The sequence below is a fragment of the Mobula birostris genome, chromosome 11, assembly GCF_030028105.1.
Source record: "Mobula birostris isolate sMobBir1 chromosome 11, sMobBir1.hap1, whole genome shotgun sequence".
Taxonomy (NCBI): Eukaryota; Metazoa; Chordata; class Chondrichthyes; order Myliobatiformes; family Myliobatidae; genus Mobula; species Mobula birostris.
Genome location: NC_092380.1, coordinates 115,509,835 through 115,533,581, shown reverse-complemented (window position 1 = coordinate 115,533,581; position 23,747 = coordinate 115,509,835). Strand labels below are relative to the sequence as shown.

General features: G+C 42.3%; 1 protein-coding gene across 2 annotated transcripts in view; it reads right to left on the bottom strand.

Annotated features, from left to right (window-relative positions):
• The window catches only part of phrf1 (PHD and ring finger domains 1), a 195,397-nt gene that overhangs the window by 147,804 nt on the left and 23,846 nt on the right, over nucleotides 1–23,747 (bottom strand). For both annotated transcript variants that reach the window (XM_072272921.1, XM_072272922.1), the window contains exons 3-6: nucleotides 22,645–22,785; nucleotides 15,831–16,024; nucleotides 5,211–5,294; nucleotides 4,103–4,224 (exon numbers count right to left, since the gene is read on the bottom strand). In XM_072272921.1, the coding sequence (XP_072129022.1) occupies nucleotides 4,103–4,224; nucleotides 5,211–5,294; nucleotides 15,831–16,024; nucleotides 22,645–22,785 (541 nt within the window). The remainder of the gene's footprint in view (nucleotides 1–4,102; nucleotides 4,225–5,210; nucleotides 5,295–15,830; nucleotides 16,025–22,644; nucleotides 22,786–23,747) is intronic.

Here is a 23,747-nt window from a genome sequence, read left to right as displayed (position 1 = left end):
CCCACCACCCTTGGCAGGGTGTTTCATACAACCACCACTCTATGTAAAAAATCCAGCTGGCATCTCCACCACCCCCTCTCCCATATTTTCCTCCAAACACCTTAAAATTTTCCACCCCATGTTTGTCATCTCCACCTTGGGGAAAATGTCTCTGGTTGTCCATTCGATATATGCCTCTTATCATCTTGCACACCTCTATCAAGTCATCTCTTATCCTCCTTCACTCTAGGAGAAAAGCCCTAGCTCACTCAACCTATCCTCATAAGACATGTCCTCTTACGCAGGCAACATCCTGGTAACTCTCCTCTACACCCTCCCTAAAACTTCTACATCTTTCCCATTATGAGGCAACCAGAACTGAACACAATATTCCAAGTGTAGTCTAATGAGAGGTTTATAGAGCTGCAACATTACCTTAATCCTGACTAATGAAGGCATTTTTGTCTTTGCACTGTAGTACTGCCACAAAATATACAGTAGAACATTACAGCACAGTGTAGAGCATTTGGCCTACAATATTGTGCCAATGTTTTAACACATTCTAAGATCAATCTAACCCTTCCCTCCTACATAGCCCTCCATTTTTCTGTCATCCATGTGCCCATAAAGAGTTTACTAAATGTCCCTAATGTATCTGCCGCTACCACTACCCCCAGTAGCACATTCTACACACACACCACTCTGTGTTAAGAACTTACCTCTGATATTGCCCTTATACTTTCCTACAATCACATTAAAATTATGTCCCATAAAACAGAGAACATCAAATTCATGTTATATCTCAATTATGAAATATCTGATTCTGAAATCAGACTTCACGAGTCTCCTGTTTGTGTAATACAATGACAATCAACCAACAGTCCATTGAAAATTGTGGGTGCATGTCTACTTCAGCCATAAGCTTCCCTTCCTGCTGTAACGACAACATCAGATCAGTGTCAAATTTGAAACTGAAAACAATGTGATTGATCAGTATGGGTCCTCTCTGCCATTCTGCGGTTAAGATTTTAGACACTGGCTTTCCACTAGAGCCACTCTTCTTTTTCATTGTGTCCCCTGCTACCCCAGGGTCATCTGTTAAAGACACATGCTTATGTGTTTGAGGGATTAGAATATGGGACTTCAAATGATCACCTGGTCAGTGGAAATCAGAGCTAACCAGATACACATTCAACTACAAGAGCAGCATGGTCATGCAGCACTTAGCGTAATGCTATTACAGCGCCTGTGCCCCAGGTTTAATTCCAATGTCTTTAAGGATTTGTACCTTATCCCTGTGACCGCATGAGTTTACTCCAGATACTCCAGTTTCCTCCCATATTCCTACAACATACAGGCTAGAAGGTTAATTGGTCAAGTGGATGTAATTGAGCAATGGGAACTCAATGGTTCTATGCAGTGTTTTATTGCTAAATAATAAAAATAAGCCTCCAAGCTTCTGGTCCCAATTACATCACTATAGTGCATCCTGGAAACATTCTCCAAGGTCCAAGAATGAAACCAAGAGGGTCTCATATTCACTGACCTCCGTGCATTTGTCTCCAGAGGAGATGATTTCAGTTTAGTCAAGATAATGTTGGTTGGAAGTTTCACAAATTGCCTTAATTGCTACTTTTCAGATGTGGGTAACTCTTGATTTTACCAAATGGAATTCAGACTTGGATTTATCGCTGATTTGCTGCCCACTGAGAGCTATGAAATTATTTGAAGTATTATTATTGTGAATGCCTCATTTATCTATAAAAAGAAAATAGCTGACTGAATACTATACAGCAAGAAACATGCAGTCTCTCAGTTAGGCAGGGGTAATGAGGTTAGGATTAAGGCAGAAAAAGGATGGAGGGGCTTGATATTTCAGTGTGGGTTAGGTAGTTAGAAACATAGAAACACAGAAAAACTACAGCATAATACAGACCCTTCAGCCCACAATGCTATGCCGAATATATACTTACTTTAGAAATTACCTACGGTTACCCATTACCCTCTATTTTTCTAAGCTCCATGTACCTACCCAGGAGTCTCTTAAAAGACTCCATCGTATCCGCCTCCACCACCATTGCCCATTCCACGTACTCACCACTCTCTGTGTAAAAAAAAAACTTACCCCTGACATCTCCTCTGTACCTATTTCCAAGCACCTTAAAGCTGTGCCCTCTCGTGTTAGCCATTTTAGCCCTGGAAAAAAGCCTCTGACTATCCACACAACCAAGGCCTCTCATTATCTTATACACCTCTATCAGGTCACCTCTTATCCTACGCCACTCCAAGGAGAAAAGGCTGAGTTCATTCAACCTATTCTGATAAGGCATGCTCCCCAATCCGGGCAACATTCTTGTAAATCTCCTCTGCACCCTTCCTATGGTTTCCACATCCTTCCTGCAGTGAGGTGACCAGAACTGAGCATGGTACTCCAAGTGGAGCTAATCGGGGTCCTATATAGCTGTAACATTACCTATCAGCTCTTAAACTCAATCCCAGAGTTGATAAAGCCCAATGCACTGTATGCCTTCTTAACCACAGAGTCAACCTCTGAAGCAGCTTTGAGTGTCCTGTTCACTTGGACCCCAAAATCCCTCTGATCTTCCACACTGCCAAGAGTCTTACTATTAATACTACATTCTGCCATCATATTTGACTGACCAAAATGAACCACCTCACACTTACCTGGGTTGAACTCCATCTGCCACTTCTCAGCCCAGTTTTGCATCCTATCTTTGTCCCGCCGTAACCTCTGACAGCCCTCCACACTATCCACAACACCCCCAACCTTTGTGTCATCAGCAAATTTACTAACCCATCCTTCCACTTCATCATCCAGGTCATTTACAAAAATCACAAAGAGGAGGGGTCCCAGAATAGATCCCTGAGGCACACCACTGATCACCAACCTCCATGCAGAATATGACCCATGTACAACCACTCTTTGCCTTCTGTGGGCAAGCCAGTTCTGGATCAACAAAGCAAGATCCCCTTGGATTCCATGCTTCCTTACTTTCTCAATAAGCCTTTCATGGGGTACCTTATCAAATGCCTTGCTGAAATCCATATACACTACATCTACTGCTCTACCTTCATCAACATGTTTAGTCACATCCTCAGAAAAGTCAATCAGGCTTGTAAGGCACAACCTGCTTTTGACAAAGCCATGCTGACTATTCCTAATCATATTATGCCTCTCCAAATGTTCATAAATCCTGCCTCTCAGGATCTTTTCCATCAACTTACCAATCACTGAAGTAAGACTCACTGGTCTATAATTTCCTGGGCTATCTCTACTCCCTTTTTTGAATAAGGGAACAACATCCGCAACCCTCCAATCCTCCGGAACCTCCTTTGTCCCCATTAATGATGCAAAGATCATTGCCAGAGGCTCAGCAATCTCCTCCCTCACCTCTCACAGCAGCCTGGGGTACATCTCATCCAGTCCTGGAGACTAATCCAACTTGATGCGTTCCAAAAGCGCCAGCTCATCCTCTTTCTTAATGTCTATTTGCTCAAGCTTTTCAGTCCACTGTAAGTCATCCCTACAATCGCCATAGTGAATAATGAAGCAAAGTATTCATTAAGTACCTCAGCTATCGCCTCCGGTTCCATACACACTTTTCCATTGTCACATTTGATTGGTCCTATTCTCTCATGTCTTATCCTCTTGCTCTTCACATACTTGTAGCATGCCTTGGGGTTTTCTTTAATCCTGCTTGCCAAGGCCTTCTCATGGCCCCTTCTGCCTCTCCTAATTTCATTCTTAAACTCCTTCCCGCTAGCCTTATAATCTTCTAGATCTCTATCATTACCTAGTTTTGAATCTGAGTTTCAAAGTTAAGGTAATATAGCAGTTATTGTCAAAGAGTAGTTATCACTTAGTACTTAACAATTTGGGAACATCAGCAGTAATGTTTCTGCAGCCTATTGTTTCTAGAGTGACTTATACACAAGAACTTTGAAGTAACAATACTCTAACAAGTGCAGTGAATATAATCTGAAAACATTCCTCACAGCTGTGTTGGGCTTTGGATAAACATTTGATCAGACATCAGAATGCCACTGTAATTTAATCAACTACCAATGTCTCGATAGCATTAGCTTACGTGTGTTTACATACCCCGCATCACAACCATCACAGAGGAGAAGGCTATCTTCCCGGTCACTTCGTCCACACACCTCACAATTTGTCACGTCCTCCTGCTCCTCTTCATTGTCTTGGTTCGCGTTCTGCACTGGAAGCTTCAAAAGGAATTTAAACTCTTAGCACTTAAATATCTGATGGTCACGATATCCACTTTATTATGCGACTCATATCAGCTCTCAAAATGAACATGAACCAATATGAATGTGAAGAAAATGGAGGAATATGGACATTGTGTAGGCATAAGGGAGTAGTTTAACTTTACCATTTGATTATTCATTTAATTGGTTTGACACAATATTGTGAGCCAAAGGGCCTGTTCCTGTTCTATGTTCTAAACAATTTGGAAGCTGTGTTATATTGTTGGGGGTGTTGGTATCGGTGGGAAAGAAAGGGACACTATAGAGAGGTATGTCAGGTTCATTTGTAAAACAAAACGGACTATTTCACCAGACACAATTTGTTCTCCCAGGATCCAATGCTAACCATGTGATAGACACATGGATGATAGAAAAAAGGAGGTTTATGTGGTAGGGAAGGTTTAGATTGATCTTGGAGTAGGTTAAAAGGTTAGAGAGCCTATACTGTGTTGCACAAAATGCCAGAGGAACTCAGCACGTCAGGCAGCATCAATGAAGGAAAATGAATAGTTGATGGATCAAAACTCTCAGCCAAAAATATCAACTGTTTATTCCCCCTCCATAGATGCAGCCTGACATGCTCAGTCCCTCCAGTATTTTGTGTGTATTGCTCTGGTTTTCTAGCACCTGCAGAATCTCCAGCATCTGCAGATTTCCTCGTGTTTGCGTTGTACCTGCAGAATCTCCTCTGTTTATACTGTGCTGTACTGTTGTATATTGAATGTTACACATACTTGCCCGTTCAGGTCAGGATAGGATAACCTAAACTCTCCCAATCTTCACCCAGAATCACACACTAGCGCAAAGTTCCAGAAAATGACTGCCCCATACCACCTCTATCCCCACCCACCTTAACAATGGGCATCTTTACCAAATGAGGAAATAAGTAAATGGTTTCTCCATTGTGTGCATCAATGCAAGGAACAATTTGCATACTAACTCACCTTCTTTAAAACCGCCCCCCCAAAATGAGTACGAACACAGATGTGCTTGAAAGTTATTCGATCCACGGGACATGAATTGGCATTCTGTTGGAGAAATAATGTTTAAAACACATCAGGACATTTCCGTTGACTTGGTGAAGCTCAGATTAATCACTCTGCTTTGTAATTTTACAACTTGGTTTTTAGGTACAGTGGATTCCAGTTTATTGGAACACATCAGGACCATTTCATTTTGGCCTAAATAAGCAGCTGTCTCAATTAGCCGAAGTTCCATGGAAATAGTTAAAAAGGTATTAAAAAAACAACATGAGTAACAAATTATGAATTTAAATGAAATACAGAACAAATTAGAACTCTATCAATAGTACTACAGTACTATACAACTATTAGTTTCAGATAGTTATTGACGGAGGAATTCATTCAGCATACACAATAAGCAAAATCAGTGCAGACACCGAGTGCAGATAATGGACTGCCTTTATACATGCTTTCAACGACTGTATCCTCAAATCTTCATTTTCATTGTAACATTAAAGATTATTGTCGATACCTTCAAATTCTTCACAGCTCCTAACTTGCTGAAGTAGTGAAATAGTTTTATTTTCATTCCCAGCCATTTCTGGCATCCCCAAGCCTGAACCCTTGAAAGCAGAATAAACAAAACAGTTTGGAATTGTCTTATTGCTGATTGTTCACCAATGAGCAGTGACAAAGATCACTTTTTGAACACAAGCACACAAGTGACGTTATTTTAAACTGTTTGCTCTAAGCTTGGTGTAGTGTCTATCGGTCAGCCACACAAGTGCAAGGGACTGACACTAGTTAGAAACCACTCGACAACAGTCCCTGTCCCAATTAAGCAACATCGTGTCCCAAATAAACAAAATAACATCCTAGCTATTTTCTCAATTTGTTTTTGTTCTTTAAGAGTTGTCCCAAACAAACAGCTGCCCCAATTAACCAGAATCCACTGTATTTATCCCAGATGTGCCTCTACATCTGGAAGCAAAAAAAAGATACACTCACACTTCCACAACACCTTTCACCATCTCAAACATCCCAGAGCCCTTTACACTCAGAGTACAAACACTCCATCAATGGAGCACATACATATGGGTGTTTTATACAATATCCAACCACCACATTGGTATTTTATACCATAGAGTACTACCACACTGGTGTTTTATACAAAGGAGATAGGAGATTGAGGCTCCCCTCACGCCTATTTTAACCAATTTTTACAGCAGCACCATCCAGTGTCCTGACCAGCTGAATCTCTGTCTGGTATGGGAATTGCAAGGCATTTGACTGCAAGACACTACAAGGGATCGCAAAGAATGCTGAGAGTATCATCAGGGTCTCCCTTTCACCCACCAGAGATATTTATCAGGAGCGCTGTGTACACAGGAATCTTAGCATTACTGTAATCTCTCTCATCCGTCCGACAATCTCACTGAACCCCTACCATCAAGTAGGAAGTACCATATCATTAAGACAAAGACTGTTAGGATGCGAAACTACTGAACTCCCTGCCACCACCCAGGTCTCATTTGTGGTAATATTACTCTATGTGCTATGTGTGAGAGTTATATGTAGTGTGCTGTGCACCTTGGTCTGGAGGAATGCTATTTTGTTTGACAGCATACATTAGTACAGTTGAATGACAATAAACTTGAATTTGACTTCACTTGAATAGAGTACCACCACATTGGTGTTATACAATAGAGTACCAATACTGTCTATCAATTCTAAAGCTGTCAACTCACATTTTTGGAGAACATGGGATCCAGGGAAGTTTGGCCAGGTGGATTCAGAATTGGCTTGCCTGCAGAAGGCAGAGGATGGTGGTGGAGGGAGTACATTCAGATTGGAGGATTGTGACTAGTGGTGTTCCACAAGGATCTGTTCTGGGACCTCTACTTTTCGTGATTTTTATTAACGACCTGGATGTGGGGGTAGAAGAGTGGGTTGGCAAGTTTGCAGACGACACAAAGGTTGGTGGTGTTGTAGACAGTGTAGAGGATTGTCAAAGATTGCAGAGAGACATTGATAGGATGCAGGAGTGGGCTGAGAAGTGGCAGATGGAGTTCAACCTGGAGAAGTGTGAGGTGGTACACTTTGGAAGGACAAACTCCAAGGCAGAGTACAAAGTAAATGGCAGGATACTTGGTAGTGTGGAGGAGCAGAGGGATCTCGGGGTACATGTCCACAGATCCCTGAAAGTTGCCTCACAGGTGGATAGGGTAGTTAAAAAAGCTTATGGGGTGTCAGCTTTCATAAGTCAAGGGATAGAGTTTAAGAGTCGCGATGTAATGATGCAGCTCTATAAAACTCTGGTTAGGCCACACTTGGAGTACTGTGCCCAGTTCTGGTCACCTGACTATAGGAAGGATGCGGAAGCATTGGAAAGGGTACAGAGGAGATTTACCAGGATGCCGCCTGGTTTAGAAAGTATGCATTATGATCAGAGATTAAGGGAGCTAAGGCTTTACTCTTTGGAGAGAAGGAGGATGAGAGGAGACATGATAGAGGTGTACAAGATAATAAGAGGAATAGACAGAGTGGACAGCCAGCGCCTCTTCCCCAGGGCACCACTGCTCAATACAAGAGGACATGGCTTTAAGGTAAGGGGTGGGAAGTTCAAGGGGGATATTAGAGGAAGGTTTTTTACTCAGAGAGTGGTTGGTGCGTGGAATGCACTGCCTGAGTCAGTGGTGGAGGCAGATACACTAGTGAAGTTTAAGAGACTACTAGACAGGTATATGGAGGAATTTAAGGTGGGGGTTTATATGGGGGGCAGGGTTTGAGGGTCAGCACAACATTGTGGGCCGAAGGGCCTGTACTGTGCTGTACTATTCTATAAAACACCCCTTTTCTTCAACTGGACTGATACACCCACTGTCCAGCTGAAATAAAATTCTCTGACATCTAATTTACATTATTAAAAATCTTGTATTGGATGAAAAAAAATAAATCAAAAATTACCCTTAAGTTACCTTAAGTAAACAGAAGTCACGGAATAATTGGACAACCAGACTTGTTCCTAAGGCACGAATGGCTAATATCAGGGGACATGATTTTAAGGTGATTGGAGGAAAGTATGGGGTGGTTAATGTCAGAGGCAGGTGTTTTGCACAGAGTGATGGCTACATGAAGCAATGGACCAGAAGAGGTGGCAGAGCAGATACATAAGAGACATTTAAGAGACTCTCACATAAGCACATGGATGAAAGGAAAACAGTGGATTATGCAGGTAGGAAATGTTAAATTGATCTTGGAGTAGGTTACAAGGTGGGCTGAAGGTAGAACATAGAAGGTACTCTTCTGTGTCTGACCTTCAAACCACTCCTTCAGCACTTTCCTACATAAGAATAGAGGTGAAAACAGACTGAAAAGATTTAAAAATTGGCTTCGCGGTAAGAAGCAAATGGTGGTGTTTAAAGGTTTAAAATGCGTATTCACAGTAAATACAAAGAAGCACAATATAATCAATGAAAGACCCCACACAAGATAAACAACCAATGTGGGGGAAAAAAACAAACTCTGCAAATGCAAAAAAAAAAAAATACTAATAAGTAAATAAATAAGCAATCAATATCAGGAACATGACATGAAGAGCCCTGAAAGTGAGCCCATAGGTTGTGGTAACAGTTCAGTGAATGGGCAAGTGAAGTTGAGTGAAGTTCTTCCCTCTGGTTCAAGAGCCTGAAGGTTGAGGGGTAATAGCTGTTCCTGAACCTGGTGATGTGGGTCCTAAGGCTCCTGTACTTCCTTCCTGAATGCAGCAGTAAGGCAGCAGCATGGCTTGGATGGCAGGGGTCCACGATGATGGATGCTGCTTTCCTGTAACAGCGCTCTGTGTAGATATACTCAGTGGTGGGGAGGGCTTTACCCGTGATGGACTGGGTTGTCTTTTGGAACTGAGGCTGGTGACTAAAACTGTTGTGCAGAGGTCAGTGTTGGGAACCTTGTTATTCATTATTTATAAAAATGCTTTTGATATCAATACACATGGCTTGATCAGTAAGTTTGTGGATGACACAAAATTAGGAACTGTCATTGATAGTGAAGGTTACCGTAGATTACAGGAGAATCTTGTTCAGTTGGGGAAGTGGACCTAAAAATGGGAAATGGACTTCAGTACAGATAAGAGTGAGGTTATGCAATTTGGATAGTAGTCAAACTAGAGTAGGTACTATGAATGATAGGGTGACGGAAGGAAGTGTAATGGAACAGAGCGACTGAGGAGTACAAGTGCATAACTCATTGAAAGCAGATACACGGATAGTCAGGGTGGTGAATAAAGCATTTAGCCTACTGGCCTTCATCAGTCAGGATGCTGAGTATAAGAATTACGGAATTAGTATTACTTCATGACTTTATAAATGCTGGAAAGTTGATGAATGCAAGGCAGTGGATGTCGTCTACATGGACTTTAGCAAGGCCTTTGACAAGGTCCCACATGAGAGCTTCATCAAGAAAGTTTGTCATTCAAGATGGATGTAGTAAACGGGATTAGACATTGGCTTCATGGGAGAAGCCGGAGAGCGGTAGTGGATGGTTGCCTCTGTGTCTGGAGGCCTGTGACTAGTGTTGTGTCACAGGGATCAGTGCTGGGTCCGTTGTTGTTTATCACCTATATCAATGACCTGGATGATAATGTGGTAAACTGGATCAGAAAATTTGCAGATGACACCGAGTTTGGGAGTGTTGCAGACAGCGAGGAAGACTATCAAAGTTTGCAGCGGGATCTGGACCTGCTGCATAGATGGGCTGAAAAATGGCAAATTGAATTTAATGCCAATAAGTGTGAGGTGTTGCATTTTGAAAGGCCCAAACAGGGCAGGACTTACACAGTGAACAGCAGGCCAGTGCAGAGTTCTGTAGAACAGGAATCCAGGAATGCAAGTCCATAATACATTGAAAGTGCATCACAGACAGATAACATCATAAAGAAAGCTTTTGGCACATTAGCCCTTATAAATGGATGTACTGAGTACAGGAGTTGGGATGTTTTATTGAAGTTGTATAAGATGTTGGTGAGGCCTAATCTAGAGTATTGTGTGCCAGTTTTGGTCACCTACCTACAGGAAAGACATAAATAAAATTAAAAGAGTGCAGAGAACATTTACAAGGACGCTGCCAGGACTTGAGAACCAGAGTTATAGGGAAATGTTGAATAGGTTAGGATTTTATTCTCCTGGAGCGTAGGAGAATGAGAGGAGATTTGACAGAGGTATACAAAATTATGAAGGGTACAGATAGGATAAATGCAAGCAAGCTTTTCCCACTGAGGCTGAGTGGGTCTAGAATGAGAAGTCATGGGTTAAAGGTGAAAGGTGAAATGCTTAAGAGGAAATTCTTCACTCAGAGGGTGTTGAGAGTGTGAAACTAGCTGTCAGCACCAATAGTGGATGCAGGGTTGATTTCAACATTTAAGAGAAGCTTAGATAGGTACATGGATGGTAGACGTATGGAGGGTCATGGTCCCAGTGCAGGTTGATGGGATAAGGCAGCTTAACTGTTTCATCACAGACTAGGTGGGCTGAAGGGCCTGTTTCTGTGCTGTACTTTTCTATGACTCCATGAGAGAGCAGACAGCCAGAGACTTTTCCCCAGGGCGTAAATAGCTAATACAAGAGAACATAATTTTACAGGCGTTTGATCAAAAGTATAGGGGTGATATGTGCTTGCTACATTAAATACCCTTTGCGTTATGTATGACAGGAGGACAATAGGCAGATGACAGGACAAAACTGCAGCCAGTAGGTTTAGTATTAAGGATGCAGAATCAAAAAGGGTAGCAAATACAGTATTCAAAGTGTTATATCTCAATGCAAGGAGTATAAGAAATAAGGTGGATGATCTTGTTGCACTATTACAGATTGTCAGGTATGATGTTGAGGCCATCACTGAATCATGGCTGAAGGATGGTTGTAGTTGGGAGCTGAATGTTCAAGGTCACACGCTGTATAAAAGGGATAGGAAGGTAGGCGGGGGATGGTGTGCCTCTGTTGGTGAAGAATAGCATGAAGTTAGTAGAAAGGTGTGACATAGGATCATAAGATGTTGAATCCTTGTGGATTGAATTAAGAAACTGCAAGGGTGAAAGGACCTTGATGGCAGTTATACACAGGGATGGTAGATGTATAGACAGCAGCTGGGATGTGAACCACAGATTACAACAGCAAATAGAAAATGCGAGTCAGAAGGGCAACGTTAAGATAGACATGGGAGATTTCAATATGCAGGTCAATTGGGAAAATCAAGTTGGCAATGGATCTCAAGAGAGGGAGTTTCTTGAATGCCTCAGAGATGGCTTTATAGAGCAGTCTGTCATTCAGCCTACCAGGAGATCAGCTATACTGGGTTGGGTGTTACATAATGAACTGGAGGTGATTAGGGAGCTTAAGGTTAAAGAACACCTTAGGAGGCAGTAATCCATCTTCGAACCTGGATGAACATGCTGCAGTTGTTACTGACTTCATTAAAACCTGTATGGATGAGTGTGTGACCACAAAGACTTACTGTACATTCCCAAACCAAAAGCCGTGGATGAACCAGGAGGTACATCGTCTGCTGAAGGCTATACCTGTGGCATTCAAGTCTGGCAACCCAGGCCTGTACCAGAAAACCAGGTATGATTTCTGGAGAGCTATTTCAAGGGCGAAGAGACAATTTCAAATGAGGTTGGAGCCGTTATCAGATGCACGGCAACTCTGGCAGGGTCTGCAAGACATTACTTCCTACAAAGCAAAACCCAATAGCATGAATGGCAGTGAAGCTTCACTGCCAGATAAACTCAACGCCTTCTATGCACGCTTTGAAAGGAAGAACACAACTACAGCTGTGAAGATCCCTGCTGCACCTGATGATCCTGTGATCTCTGTCTCAGAGGCTGATGTCAGACTGTCTTTAAAAAGAGTGAACCTTCACAAAGCAGAAGGTCCTGATGGAGCACCTGATAAGGCTCTGAAAACCTGTGCCAACCAACTAGCAAGAGTATTCAAGGACATTTTCAATCTCTCACTGCTCCGGGCAGAAGTTCCCACTTGCTTCAAAAAGGCAACAATTATACCAGTGCCTAAGAAGAATAATGTGGACTGCCTTAATGACTATTGCTTGGTAGTACTCACATCGACAGTGATGAAATGCTTTGAGAGGTTGGTCATGACTAGACTGAACTTGTGCCTCAGCAAGGACCTGGACCCATTGCAATTTACCTATCGCCACAATAGGTCAACGGCAGATGCAATCTCATTGGCTCTGCACACAGCTTCAGACCACCTAGACAACACAAACCTACTGTTCATCGACTATAGCTCAGCATTTAATACCATCATTCTCACAATCCTCACTGAGAAGTTGCAGAACCTGAGCCTCTGTACCTCCCTCTGCAATTGGATCCTCGACTTCCTAACCAGAAGACTACAGACTGTGCGGATTGGTGATAATACATCCCCCTCGCTGACGATCAACACTGGTGCACCTCAGGGGTGTGTGCTTAGCCCACTGCTCTTCTCTCTGTATACACGACTGTGTGGTTAAGCATAGCTCAAATACCATCCACAAATTTGCAGATGATACAACCATTGTTGGTAGAATTTCAGGTGGTGACGAGGGGGCATACAGGAGTGAGATATGCCAACTAGTGGAATGGTGCCGCAGCAACAACCTGGTACTCAATATTAGTAAGATGAAAGAGCTGCTTGTGGACTTCAGGAAGGGTAAGACGAAGGAACACATACCAATCTTCATAGAAGGATCAGAAGTGGAGAGAGTGAGCAGTTTCAAGTTCCTGGGTGTCAAGATCTCTGAGGACCTAACCTGGTCCCAACATATCGATATAGCCATAAAGAAGGCAAGACAGTGGCTGTACTATATTCGGAGTTTGAAGAGATTTGGCATGTCAACAAATACACTCAAAAACTTCTATAGTTGAACCATGGGGAGCATTCTGACAGGCTGCATCACCGTCTGGTATGGAGGGGCTACTGCACAGAACTGAAAGAAGCTGCAGAAGGTTATAAATCTAGTCAGCTCCATATTGGGCACTAGCCTACAAAGTACCCAGGACATCTTTAGGAAGCGGTGTCTCAGAAAGGCAGCATGCATTAGTAAGGACCTCCAGTACCCAGGGCATGCCCTTTTCTCACTGTTACCATCAGGTAGGAGGTACAGAAGCCTGAAGGCACACACTCAGCGATTCAGGAACAGCTTCTTCCCCTCTGCCAACTGATTCCCAAATGGACATTGAAACTTTGGATATTATCTCACTTTTTAAAAAAAAATACAGTATTTCTGTTTTTTGCACATTTTAAAAAAATCTATTCAATACATGTAATTGATTTACTAGTTTATTAACTTACTATTTTTTTTTCTCTCTCTGCTAGATATGTATTGCATTGAACTACTGCTGCTAAGTTAACAAATTGTACATCACACGCCAGTGATAATAAACCTGATTCTGATTCACCCCGACTAGATGAACTGCACCCTAGCGTTCTGAAAGAGGCAGCGGGAGAGATTGTGCAGACATTAGTGATGATCTTTCGAAAATCATTGGACTCTGTCATGGTGCAAGAGGACTGGACAATTGCAAATGTTATTTCACTCTTTAAGAAAGGAGAAAGGCAACAGAAAGGTTATAGACCAGTTAGCCTGACCTCAGTCGCTGGGAAGATGTTGGTGTCAATTGTTATAGATGAGGTTATGGAGTGCTTAGTGACACAGGACAAGATAGGACAAAGTCAGCATTGTTTTCCTTGAGGAAAAATCTTGCCTAACTAACCTATTAGAATTCTTCGAGGAAATTACAACCAGGATAGATGAAGGAGATGCAGCGGATGTTGAATATTTGGACTTTCAGAAGGCATTTGACAAAGTGCTGCACATGAGACTGCTTATCAAATTAAGACCCCATGATATTACAGGAAAGTTACTGGCATGGTTAGAGAATTAGCTGATTGGTAGGAGGCAGTGAATGGGAATAAAAGGATTCTTTTCTGGTTGGCTGCCAGTGACTAGTGGTGTTCCACAGGGGGTTGGTGCTGGGATCGTTTCATTTTAGGCTGTATATCAACGATTTAGATGATGGAATAGATGGTTTTGTTGCCAAGTTTGCACATGATATAAAGATTGGTGGAGGAGCAGGTAGTGTTGAGGAAACAGGTCGGCTGCAGAAGGACTTAGACAGATTAGGAGAATGGGCAGGGAAGTGGTAAATGAAATACAATGTTGGAAAATGCAAGGTTAACTTGCAGGTAGAGTCAGTGGTGAGGAAGACAAATGCAATGTTAGCATTCATTTCAAGAGGTCTAGAATACAAGAGCAGGGGTGTAATGCTGAGGCTTTATAAGGCACTGGTGAGGCCTCACCTTGAGTATTGTGAACAGTTTTGGGGTCCTCATCTAAGAAAAGATGTGCTGGCATTGGAGAGGAGTCAGAGAAGGTTCACAAGGATGATTCCGGAAATGAAAGGGTTATCATGCAAGGAACGTTTGATGGCTCTGGGTCTGTACTCACTGCAATTTAGAAGGATGAGGGGGGATCTCATTGAAACCTTTCGAATGTTGAAAGGTCTAGACAGAGTTGATGTGGAAAGGATGTTTCCCATGGTGGAAGAGTCTAGAACAAGAGGGGATAGCCTCAGCATAGAGGGACGTCCATTTAAAACACGCAGAAAAGTTTCTTTAGCCAGAGGGTGTTGAATTTGTGGAATTTGTTACCACAGGCAACTGTGGAGGCCAGGTCGTTGGGTGTATTTAAGGTGGAGATTGATAGGGTCTTGATTGGACACGGCATCAAAAGTAATGGGGAGAAGACCAGGGAGTGGAACTGAGGAGGGGAAATAAAGGATCAGCCATGAGTGAATGGCAGAGTAGACTCAGTAGGCAAATGGCCTAATTCTGCTCCTATGGCTATGGTGATAACACGTAACTGATGCAGATATGTGAGCAGAGAGTGACGTGTGCCAGCTGCTGCCCCGAAGGCTGGCATCTGTCACACACTACTCCGGAGGCTGACATCCGTCAGTTACTACTCCAGAGGGAGATGTCTGTCAATCATTAATTCATTAATAAAGTTTGGAAAGGTCACAAATTTGACACAAGTTTAGCACATGTTACTGACGATGGATCTGACTGTTGAATTCGTAAATTAGACTACTTAATTGTTATTTTCTTTGCAGTTTAACAATTAATCATCTGGTTGTACTTAAGTAGTTTTTATATGCATATGACAGGGTGTTATGCTTCCTAGTGGTCATAATATGTATATGCAGTTGTTCAATGTGTCCCCTTGTGTTATACTACTGGTATGATTCTGGAATCTTCTCTGGGTACTGGATTATTTAATTAAGAGCTATCTCATAGACTGCCTTTTAGCTGCAAATTTGAATGGAATTTTGCTGATCTAGGGTATAAAAATGCTGCACCATCTTGATCCTAGTCTCTTTGCCTTTAAGCCTTCTGCTACTAGATTCTGCTTGTGTTTTCTTTGTTTTTCCCTCAATGCTTAATAAAACATTTGTGAAGCATCAAATTTGTGCCTCTCTCCTGACTTCTGAGAGAACCATAGATTATAACATCACAATCCACTCTGTGCATTGACAGCACTCACCTTTGCCCATTCGAGGATGCAATCGAGGCAGAAGTAATGCACACAGCTCTCTGGAGTTCCGATAGCCTGATCCCGGAAAGCATTGAGACAGATTGGGCAATTTTCAATCTCCTCGTCAGAGCCACTTGCCCACTTCTCTGCAGTGCCAGATTTCTCAGCGTCCACTCCTTCAGCCGCACCATCAGCCTCATCATCTTCAAAGTCCAAAAAGATAAAAAGTGTTTGACAAAATTAATGACATTCCCACTAATCAACTTCGAACCACAATGGGGTGAGCAGTTTCATGTTCCTGAGTGTCAACATCGCTGAAGATTTATCCTTAGGTCCAACATATTGGTGCAATTGCAAGGTGTGACAGGGGCTACATTTCATCAGGAGCTTGAGGACAATTGATGTCACCACAGATACCCACAGCTTTCTACGATGTACCATGGAAAACATTCTGACTGGTTGCATCACCATTTGGTCTGGAGAGGCCACTGCACAGGATTAGAAAAAGCTGCAGAAAGTTGTAAGCTCAGCCAGCTCCATCATGGGCACTAGCCTCCCCAGCATTGAAGACATCTTTAAAAGGCGAAGCCTCTAGAAGGCAGCATCCATCATTAAGGACCCCCATCACCTAGGACATGCCCTCTTCTAATTACTACCATCAAGGAGGTGGTACAGGAGCCTTTAGGCACACATTCAATGCTTCAGGAACAGCACCTTCTCCCACACCATCAGATTTCTGAATGGACAAATGAACCCATGTACACTACCTCACTTTTCCCCCCTCTCTATTTACACTACATATACTGTACACATATATACATACATATGCGATGTTAGCATTCATTTCAAGAGGTCTAGAATACAACAGCAGGGATGTGATGCTGAGGCTTTATAAGGCACTGGTGAGACCTCACCTTAAGTATTGTGCACAGTGTTGGGCTCCTCATCCAAGAGAAGGTGTGCTGGCTTTGGAGAGGGTTTAGAGGAGATTCACAAGGATGATTCTGGGAATGAAAGGGTTATCAGACAACGAACGTTTGATGGCTCTGTACACACTGGAATTTAAAAGGATGAGGGGGATCTCATTAAAACCTTTCAAAGGCCTAGACAGAGTAGACGTAGAAAGGATGTTTTCCATGGTGTGGGAGTCTAGGACAAGACGGCACAGCCTCAAGATAGAGGGTCATCCATCTAAAACAGAGATGCAGTGAAATTTCTTTAGCCAGAGGGTGGTGAATTTGTGGAATTTATTACCACAGGCAGCTGTGGAGGCCAGGGCATTGGGTGTAATTAAGGCAGAGCTTGATCGGTTCTTGATTGGACACGACATCAAAGGGAGAAGGCTGGAGAGTGGGGCTCAGGAGGGAAAAAAAAGTATCAGTCACGATTGAATGGCAGAGCAGACTCAATGGACCAAACAACCCATCTGTTTTTATTAAGTGCAATCGTGAACAATAGCCAGATCAGAAATGCTGATCAAGTCAACTAGTTCCCAAAGAGAACTCTGATAGGCCAATCAGATGGTTCACAGCTGCTCAGTGATAGAGCACAACAAAATCATATGTACAATTAAGAAACATTAAAAAACAGTAGAAGTACAGGAGTCATGATGAAGTCTGCTGGAGAGAGACGTTTATACACATGCTGTCCTCCATAATTCAAAGATTGAAGGATAAGGTTGTAGGGTGACAAAATGTGGCAGGAGCACTTGGAACTAAAAACTAATCCCTACCGGGAGAAAACAGCACCTGTTCTTTCCGCACTGTTCTCCAGCAGTTTAAGGACTAAGTCCAGCCGGAACATAACTCACAAGTGCTCTTGAAAGTCAGATATTAACCCTACTTACCAACAATCAAGCATCTGCTCCTATATCTTATAGTCTTCGATATACATATAAAACATATATACATATACATTCACATATATACAAATACACACATGCATACACACTTGTAGTATTTTATAGTGTTTTTTATTTTGCATTGCAATGTACTGCGGCAACAATATAACTTATTTCGCGACATACGCCAATGATATCAAACCTGATTTAGAAAGCAAATTAACATCAGCCTGCATTTGCAAGGCATCTTTAATACAGTAAAACCAATCTGCTCGACAGAAACATTACTACAACCAACTGTAACAACAAGCACTCAAGGAGTTAACAGCCCAGTACTCCTTCCTAGTAAATATAGATTTAACTTGACAAGAATTCCAAGCAGCAATTCATCAATAAAAGCTCATTGTGACCTGGTTGTGAGAGGTGATTCAAGATACATGGCAGGTAGGGCAGCATCCGTGGAAAAGGACAGCCAACGTTTCGGGCCGGAACCTTTACGTTGACTGATCTTTTCCATGGATGCTGCCCGACCTGCTGAGTTCCTCCAGTGTGTTGTGAATGTTGGTTTGACCCCAGCACCTGCAGATTATTTTGTGTTTAAGATATATGGCATTGGTAGCATTTAATAGGCAATGGGAGCTTATCCCTACTACACACCCCCAACACTCACTGGCTATTTCAACCTTAAGGAACCTGCCTGGCATTAGGAACATGAAAACCAAGAACCAGTCTACCAACTCAAAGCAATGCACATCAAGTCTGCTCTGCCATTCCATCATGGCTGATTTACAGTTGCAAGAAAAAATTTGTGACCCCTTTGCAACTACCTGGTTTTCCTGCATTAATTGTGCATAAAATGTGGTCTGATCTTCATCTAAGTCACAATAATAGACAAACATGATCTGTCTAAACTAGTAACACATAAACAATTGTACTTTTCATGCCTTTATAGAACACATTGTTTAATCATTCACAGTCCAGGCTGGAAAAAGTATGTGAACCTTTGTATTGAATAACTGGTAGAACCTCCTTCAGCAGCAATAACCTCCATCAAAAAGGATCCAGTGCTTTCCCAGCGTATATGATGAATAAACTCTCCATGGGCTTCCAGCTGGGTACAGGTATCGACTTTAACTGACGTTTCCATGACAAACTCTGCCAACTTCATCAGGGATGGTGCCTGGGCAAGTCTAGTCCGGTGGTATTTATACGCCCATCGTCCGACCCTCCTGATTCGATTATAAACATGGTGGAGGAGTGGAAACCTGATTAGATGAGGACTAACCAGTCAGGGGATGGACAATAGGGGCATAAATACTACTGAATTAGAAATGTACAGGCATCCTCCCTGATGAGGATGCCAGCGTTTGAAATCAAAACATTGGTTCAAATCGATACCTGTACCCAGCTGTATAGGGCAGGGCACCTCTACAACCCACACCTCAATCTCATCTCATTGATCGGAACACCTGACCCCAAATAGATTTTGTAGAAGGATTTAGCCCAGAGGTTCACACACTTTTTTGAACCTAGATTGTGATTGTTCAAATGGTGTACTCAGAATTGACGAGAAGTAGTAAAATTGTTTGTGTATTATTTGTTTAGGCAGATTGTGTTTGTCTATTATTGCAACTTAGATGAAGATCAGACCACATCTTATGGGTAATTAAGGCAGAAAACCAGGTATTGCAAAGGGTTCACAAACTTTTTCTTACAATTGTATTATCCCTCACAACCTCATTCTCTTGCTTTCTCCCTGTAACCTTTGAAGCACTAACTCATCAAGAAACTATAAACCTCTTAAATATACCCAATGATTTGGCCTCCACAGCCATCTGTGACATTGAATTCCACAGATTCACCACCCTCTGGCTAAAGAACTTCCTCCTCATCTTTAGGAAATATCCACTCCACATGCATTCTATCTAGACCTTTCACTATTCGATAGGTTTCAATCAGAATCCCCCCTCGCCCCATTCTTCTAAACTCCAGTGAGTACTGGCCCAGAGCTATCAAAAGCTCCTCATACATTATTCTTTCATTCTTGAGTCATTCTCGTGAACCTGCTCTGGTTCCTCTCAAATGCCAGCAAATCCTTTCTTAGATAAGGAGCCCAAGATTGCTCACAATACTCCCAAGTACAGTCTGACCAATGCCTTATAAAGCCTCAGCATTACATCCTTGCTCTCATCTTCTAGTCCTTGCTCTTATATTCCAGTCATCAATCTGGCATATCTGCTGAACTAGTCTGCCATCTGGGACCTTGTCAAAAGCCTTGGCAAAGTGATTTATTATTGTTACATGTACCAAGATACAGTGAAAATCTTGCCCTACCTACTATTTATAGAGATCAAATCACCACGATCAAAATCAGCACAGTAACGTGGTGATTAGCACGACTCTATTATCGCTCAGGGTGGAGCTTGGAGTTCAACCCTGGAGTCCCCTGTAAGGAATCTGTATGTCCTTCCCATGGACTGCGTGGCTTTCCTCTGGCTACTCGGGTTTCCTCCCACAGTCCAAAGACATATCTGTTAGTAGGTTAATTGGTCATTGTAATCGCCATGTGGTCAGGTAAGGGTTACATTGGGGGCTGTCAGGGATTGCCGAGTGGCACACTTAAAGGGCCAGAAGGGCCTGCTCCGCACTGTATTTCGACATAAAATCTGTATTTTTTAAATTACATGGTGCACTAAACTTGAATAAATATGGTAATGTCTACGATGCTCATATAAACTAAAGAATGCCAACCACGGAATCAGAATCAGGTTTAATATCACTGGCATGTTTTGTGAAGTTCATTGTTTTGCGCCAGCAGTACATTACAATACCAAATTTTAAAAAGCTATAAATTACGATAAGAAATATACATATAAATTAAAAAGTAGTTATTAATTTATTAATGCTATTAATAAGCAGGCATTTCCACTGAGGTTGGGACTGCAACTACAGCTCGTGAGTCTAGGGTGAAATGTGAACTATTTAAGGGGAACTTATTCACTCAGAGAGTCATAAGAGTGTGGAATGAGCTGACAGTGCAAGTGGTGCATGCATGCTCGATTTCAACGTTTAAGAGGTTTGGACAGGTACAAAGACGATAGGGGTATGGAGGACTATGGTCCTAGTACAGGTCAAAGGAAGTAGGCAGCTTAAATGGTTCAGTGTGGACTAGATGGGCCAAAGGTCCTGTTTCTGTGCCGTATTTTTTTCGTGACTAAGACTTCTAGTGCAAACAGAGATCACAAATAGGAAAACAGTGAGGTAGTGTTCATGGGTTCATTGACTTTGGAATCTAATGGGAGAAGGGAAGAAACTTTGCTGAACTGTGTGCGCTTTATTTTACTTTAATACATATTTTAATAATAATAACTTTATTAATTGAGCACTTTTCATACGGATGATGTAATTCAAAGTGCTTTACAATGGGATAATGTGCAAACATGAAATAAAAGACAAAAAGAATTAGTTAAAAGTTAAATAAATCAGTTTTGAGCTGGTGCTTAAAAGTGTCAACTGAGTCTGCATCCCTTACAGTTTTAGGTATTGAACTCCACAGTTTAGGAGCGTGGCTGACCTGTCAATTAACTTTCAAGGAGATTATTTAAATTTAAGAAGCTGGTGGAAGACCTGAGAGCTTGAACAGGATAACATGTACTTTAATACGGAAGACCATGATATTATTTGGCAAAGTATTCTCTCCACCACACATGGACTGCACGAGGGGCAGAAAGGCACAGAGAACAGAAGCACAGGAACAGACTTCCCAGCCTTTGATAGCTGTCGATCATGATGCCAAATGCATACATAGTCTATGTTCTTAGGCAACCACAGGTACAAACAGCCCTGGAGGGGAGTGACATAAAGATCGGACAAAGTCCTGCTGTTAATCAACACCCAGCAGTCACAATTCACAGTATGCTTCAAAGCACATGTGACAAATAAAGCAAATATTTAATCTGAACTGGATGTAATCAAGCAGAACCAGAAGATCATAAAACATAGGAGCAGAATTAGGTCATTCTGTCCCCTACGTCATTCCTTCATGGCTGATTCATTATCCCTCTCAACCCCATTCTCCTGCCTTCTCCCCGTAATCTATGAAGCCCTTCCTTATTAAGAACCCACCAACCTCTGCTTTAAATATTCGCAATGACCTGGTATACACAGCCATACGTGACAATGAATTCCACAAATTCAAGACCCTCTAGGAAAAGAAATTCCTCCTCATCTCACAATACTCCAAGCACAAGGTTCATTCATGTTGCCCCAGCCGGGTTTTCAGATACTAACCAATGAGGTCCAGTCAATTACAGCACTAGACCAGTCTCCAGGGGAACAAGAACAAGTTTCTTCAAATGTGCAACTTATTTTTAAAAATGTGACTTTAGTAATTGTACCAACATACCCAAAACCGGCTTGGAGCTGTAAACAGAAATCTGACACTGTCAGATCAGTAAACATGAGGATATCAGTGCCCTCAACTGGTTTAAGCAAATCAAGTTAATTTATCAGGATGTTGCCTGGATTGGAGGACACGTCTTATGAAAATAGGTTGAAAGAGCGAGGGGTTTTCTCTTTGGAGTGAAGGGGGCCAACAGAAGGGTACAAGACAATAAGAGGCATAGATTGAGTGGACAGCTAGAGATTTCTCCCCAGAGTGAAAGTGCCTAACACAAGGAGGCATAATTTTAAGATGACTGGAGGAATGTACAAGGAGGGATATCAGAGGTAACTTTAATTTTTACACAGAGAGCAGTGAGTGCATGAGACACCCTGCCATCGGTGGTTGTAGAGGCAAATACATTAGGGGCATTTAAGAGATTCTTAGATAGGCACATAGATGATAGAAAAATGGAGCGCTCTGCGGGAGGGAAAGGTCAGAATGATCTTGGAATAGATTAAAATTTGGCATAACATTGTAGGCTGAAGGGCCTGTATTGTGCTGCAGTGTTCTATGTTTAATTAATGAATTAAGTAACCTACCTTCCTCCTCCTCTTCATCTTCCTCTTCATCGTCATCATCTTCATCCTCTAGGTCATCATCTTCTGCACCTTCTCCATCATCATCATCATCATCTGTATCGCCCTCGTCCATGTCATCATCATCTTCACTACTTGATTCCTCTAACAAAAGAAAACAGCATTCAGTACTTCATAAGCAGCAGTCTGGTTGGAATCCCACCTTGCCAACTGAGGGGAATGTGGACAACCCGTGAGCTATTGCTGGTCAGAAGGTCACTGAAATCTCCATGTAACTGCCCTTGAGGACTAAGATAGGATCTAGCTCCCTTAGCATAGCAATGAGACAAAAACCGTGTTGATGGTAAATACTCTACTGAGAGACTACAGTGAGGTTGAAAACAACTCAAGATGGATTTCAAACAACAGAAAAAGATGTTATTTAACCTCATTTAGTAAATTCCACATTACATTTTTAAACAAGCTTTGGGAACTGCTGACTCCACCATGGATGACCCCAGGCTAGGCTGCAAGAGGAGGAATGTTGGACATGGGGCTTGCAACCCCATCCCCTAAAAACCCAGAGCTACAGAAGATCCAAAGATCTCCTCTCTGGGAGAGAAAGGATAAACCAGTAAGATGGGCTGAACCTGGGGACAACGTGAATGACTAGCCCAGGACAGAGAACTCTGGTGAGCCACTGTCAGTGCCCTTTGCCCCAGTAGGGGTGATGGGCTTAAGTAAGTAAGTTTGGGAACTGCTAAGCATGCGACTGCCCAGGTCAGAAAGTATTTATTAGTTTGATTCACCATATGGCACTGTTAACCTTTTCAGCTAAATAAAATATTTTCAATATTTTCAGCTGAGGTGAAGCTTAAGTCATCAGTGGGGCTTCAGACACCCAGCTGACGTAGTAATTCCAGTTGCAGCATAACCTGGGCTCCTGGGCTAAGTGTGATTACACTGGGAACCACAACGACCCAGACCAATACCCCTCCATCCTGTTAACCTTACCATACCGGTCCAAAGACCACTGAAGATGACAGCATAGGTAGATAGAGCAGTCCCAGCTTATACAGTCCTTCATTTTAACTCAAGCATTGCAGTCCAAACAACATACCTATGTT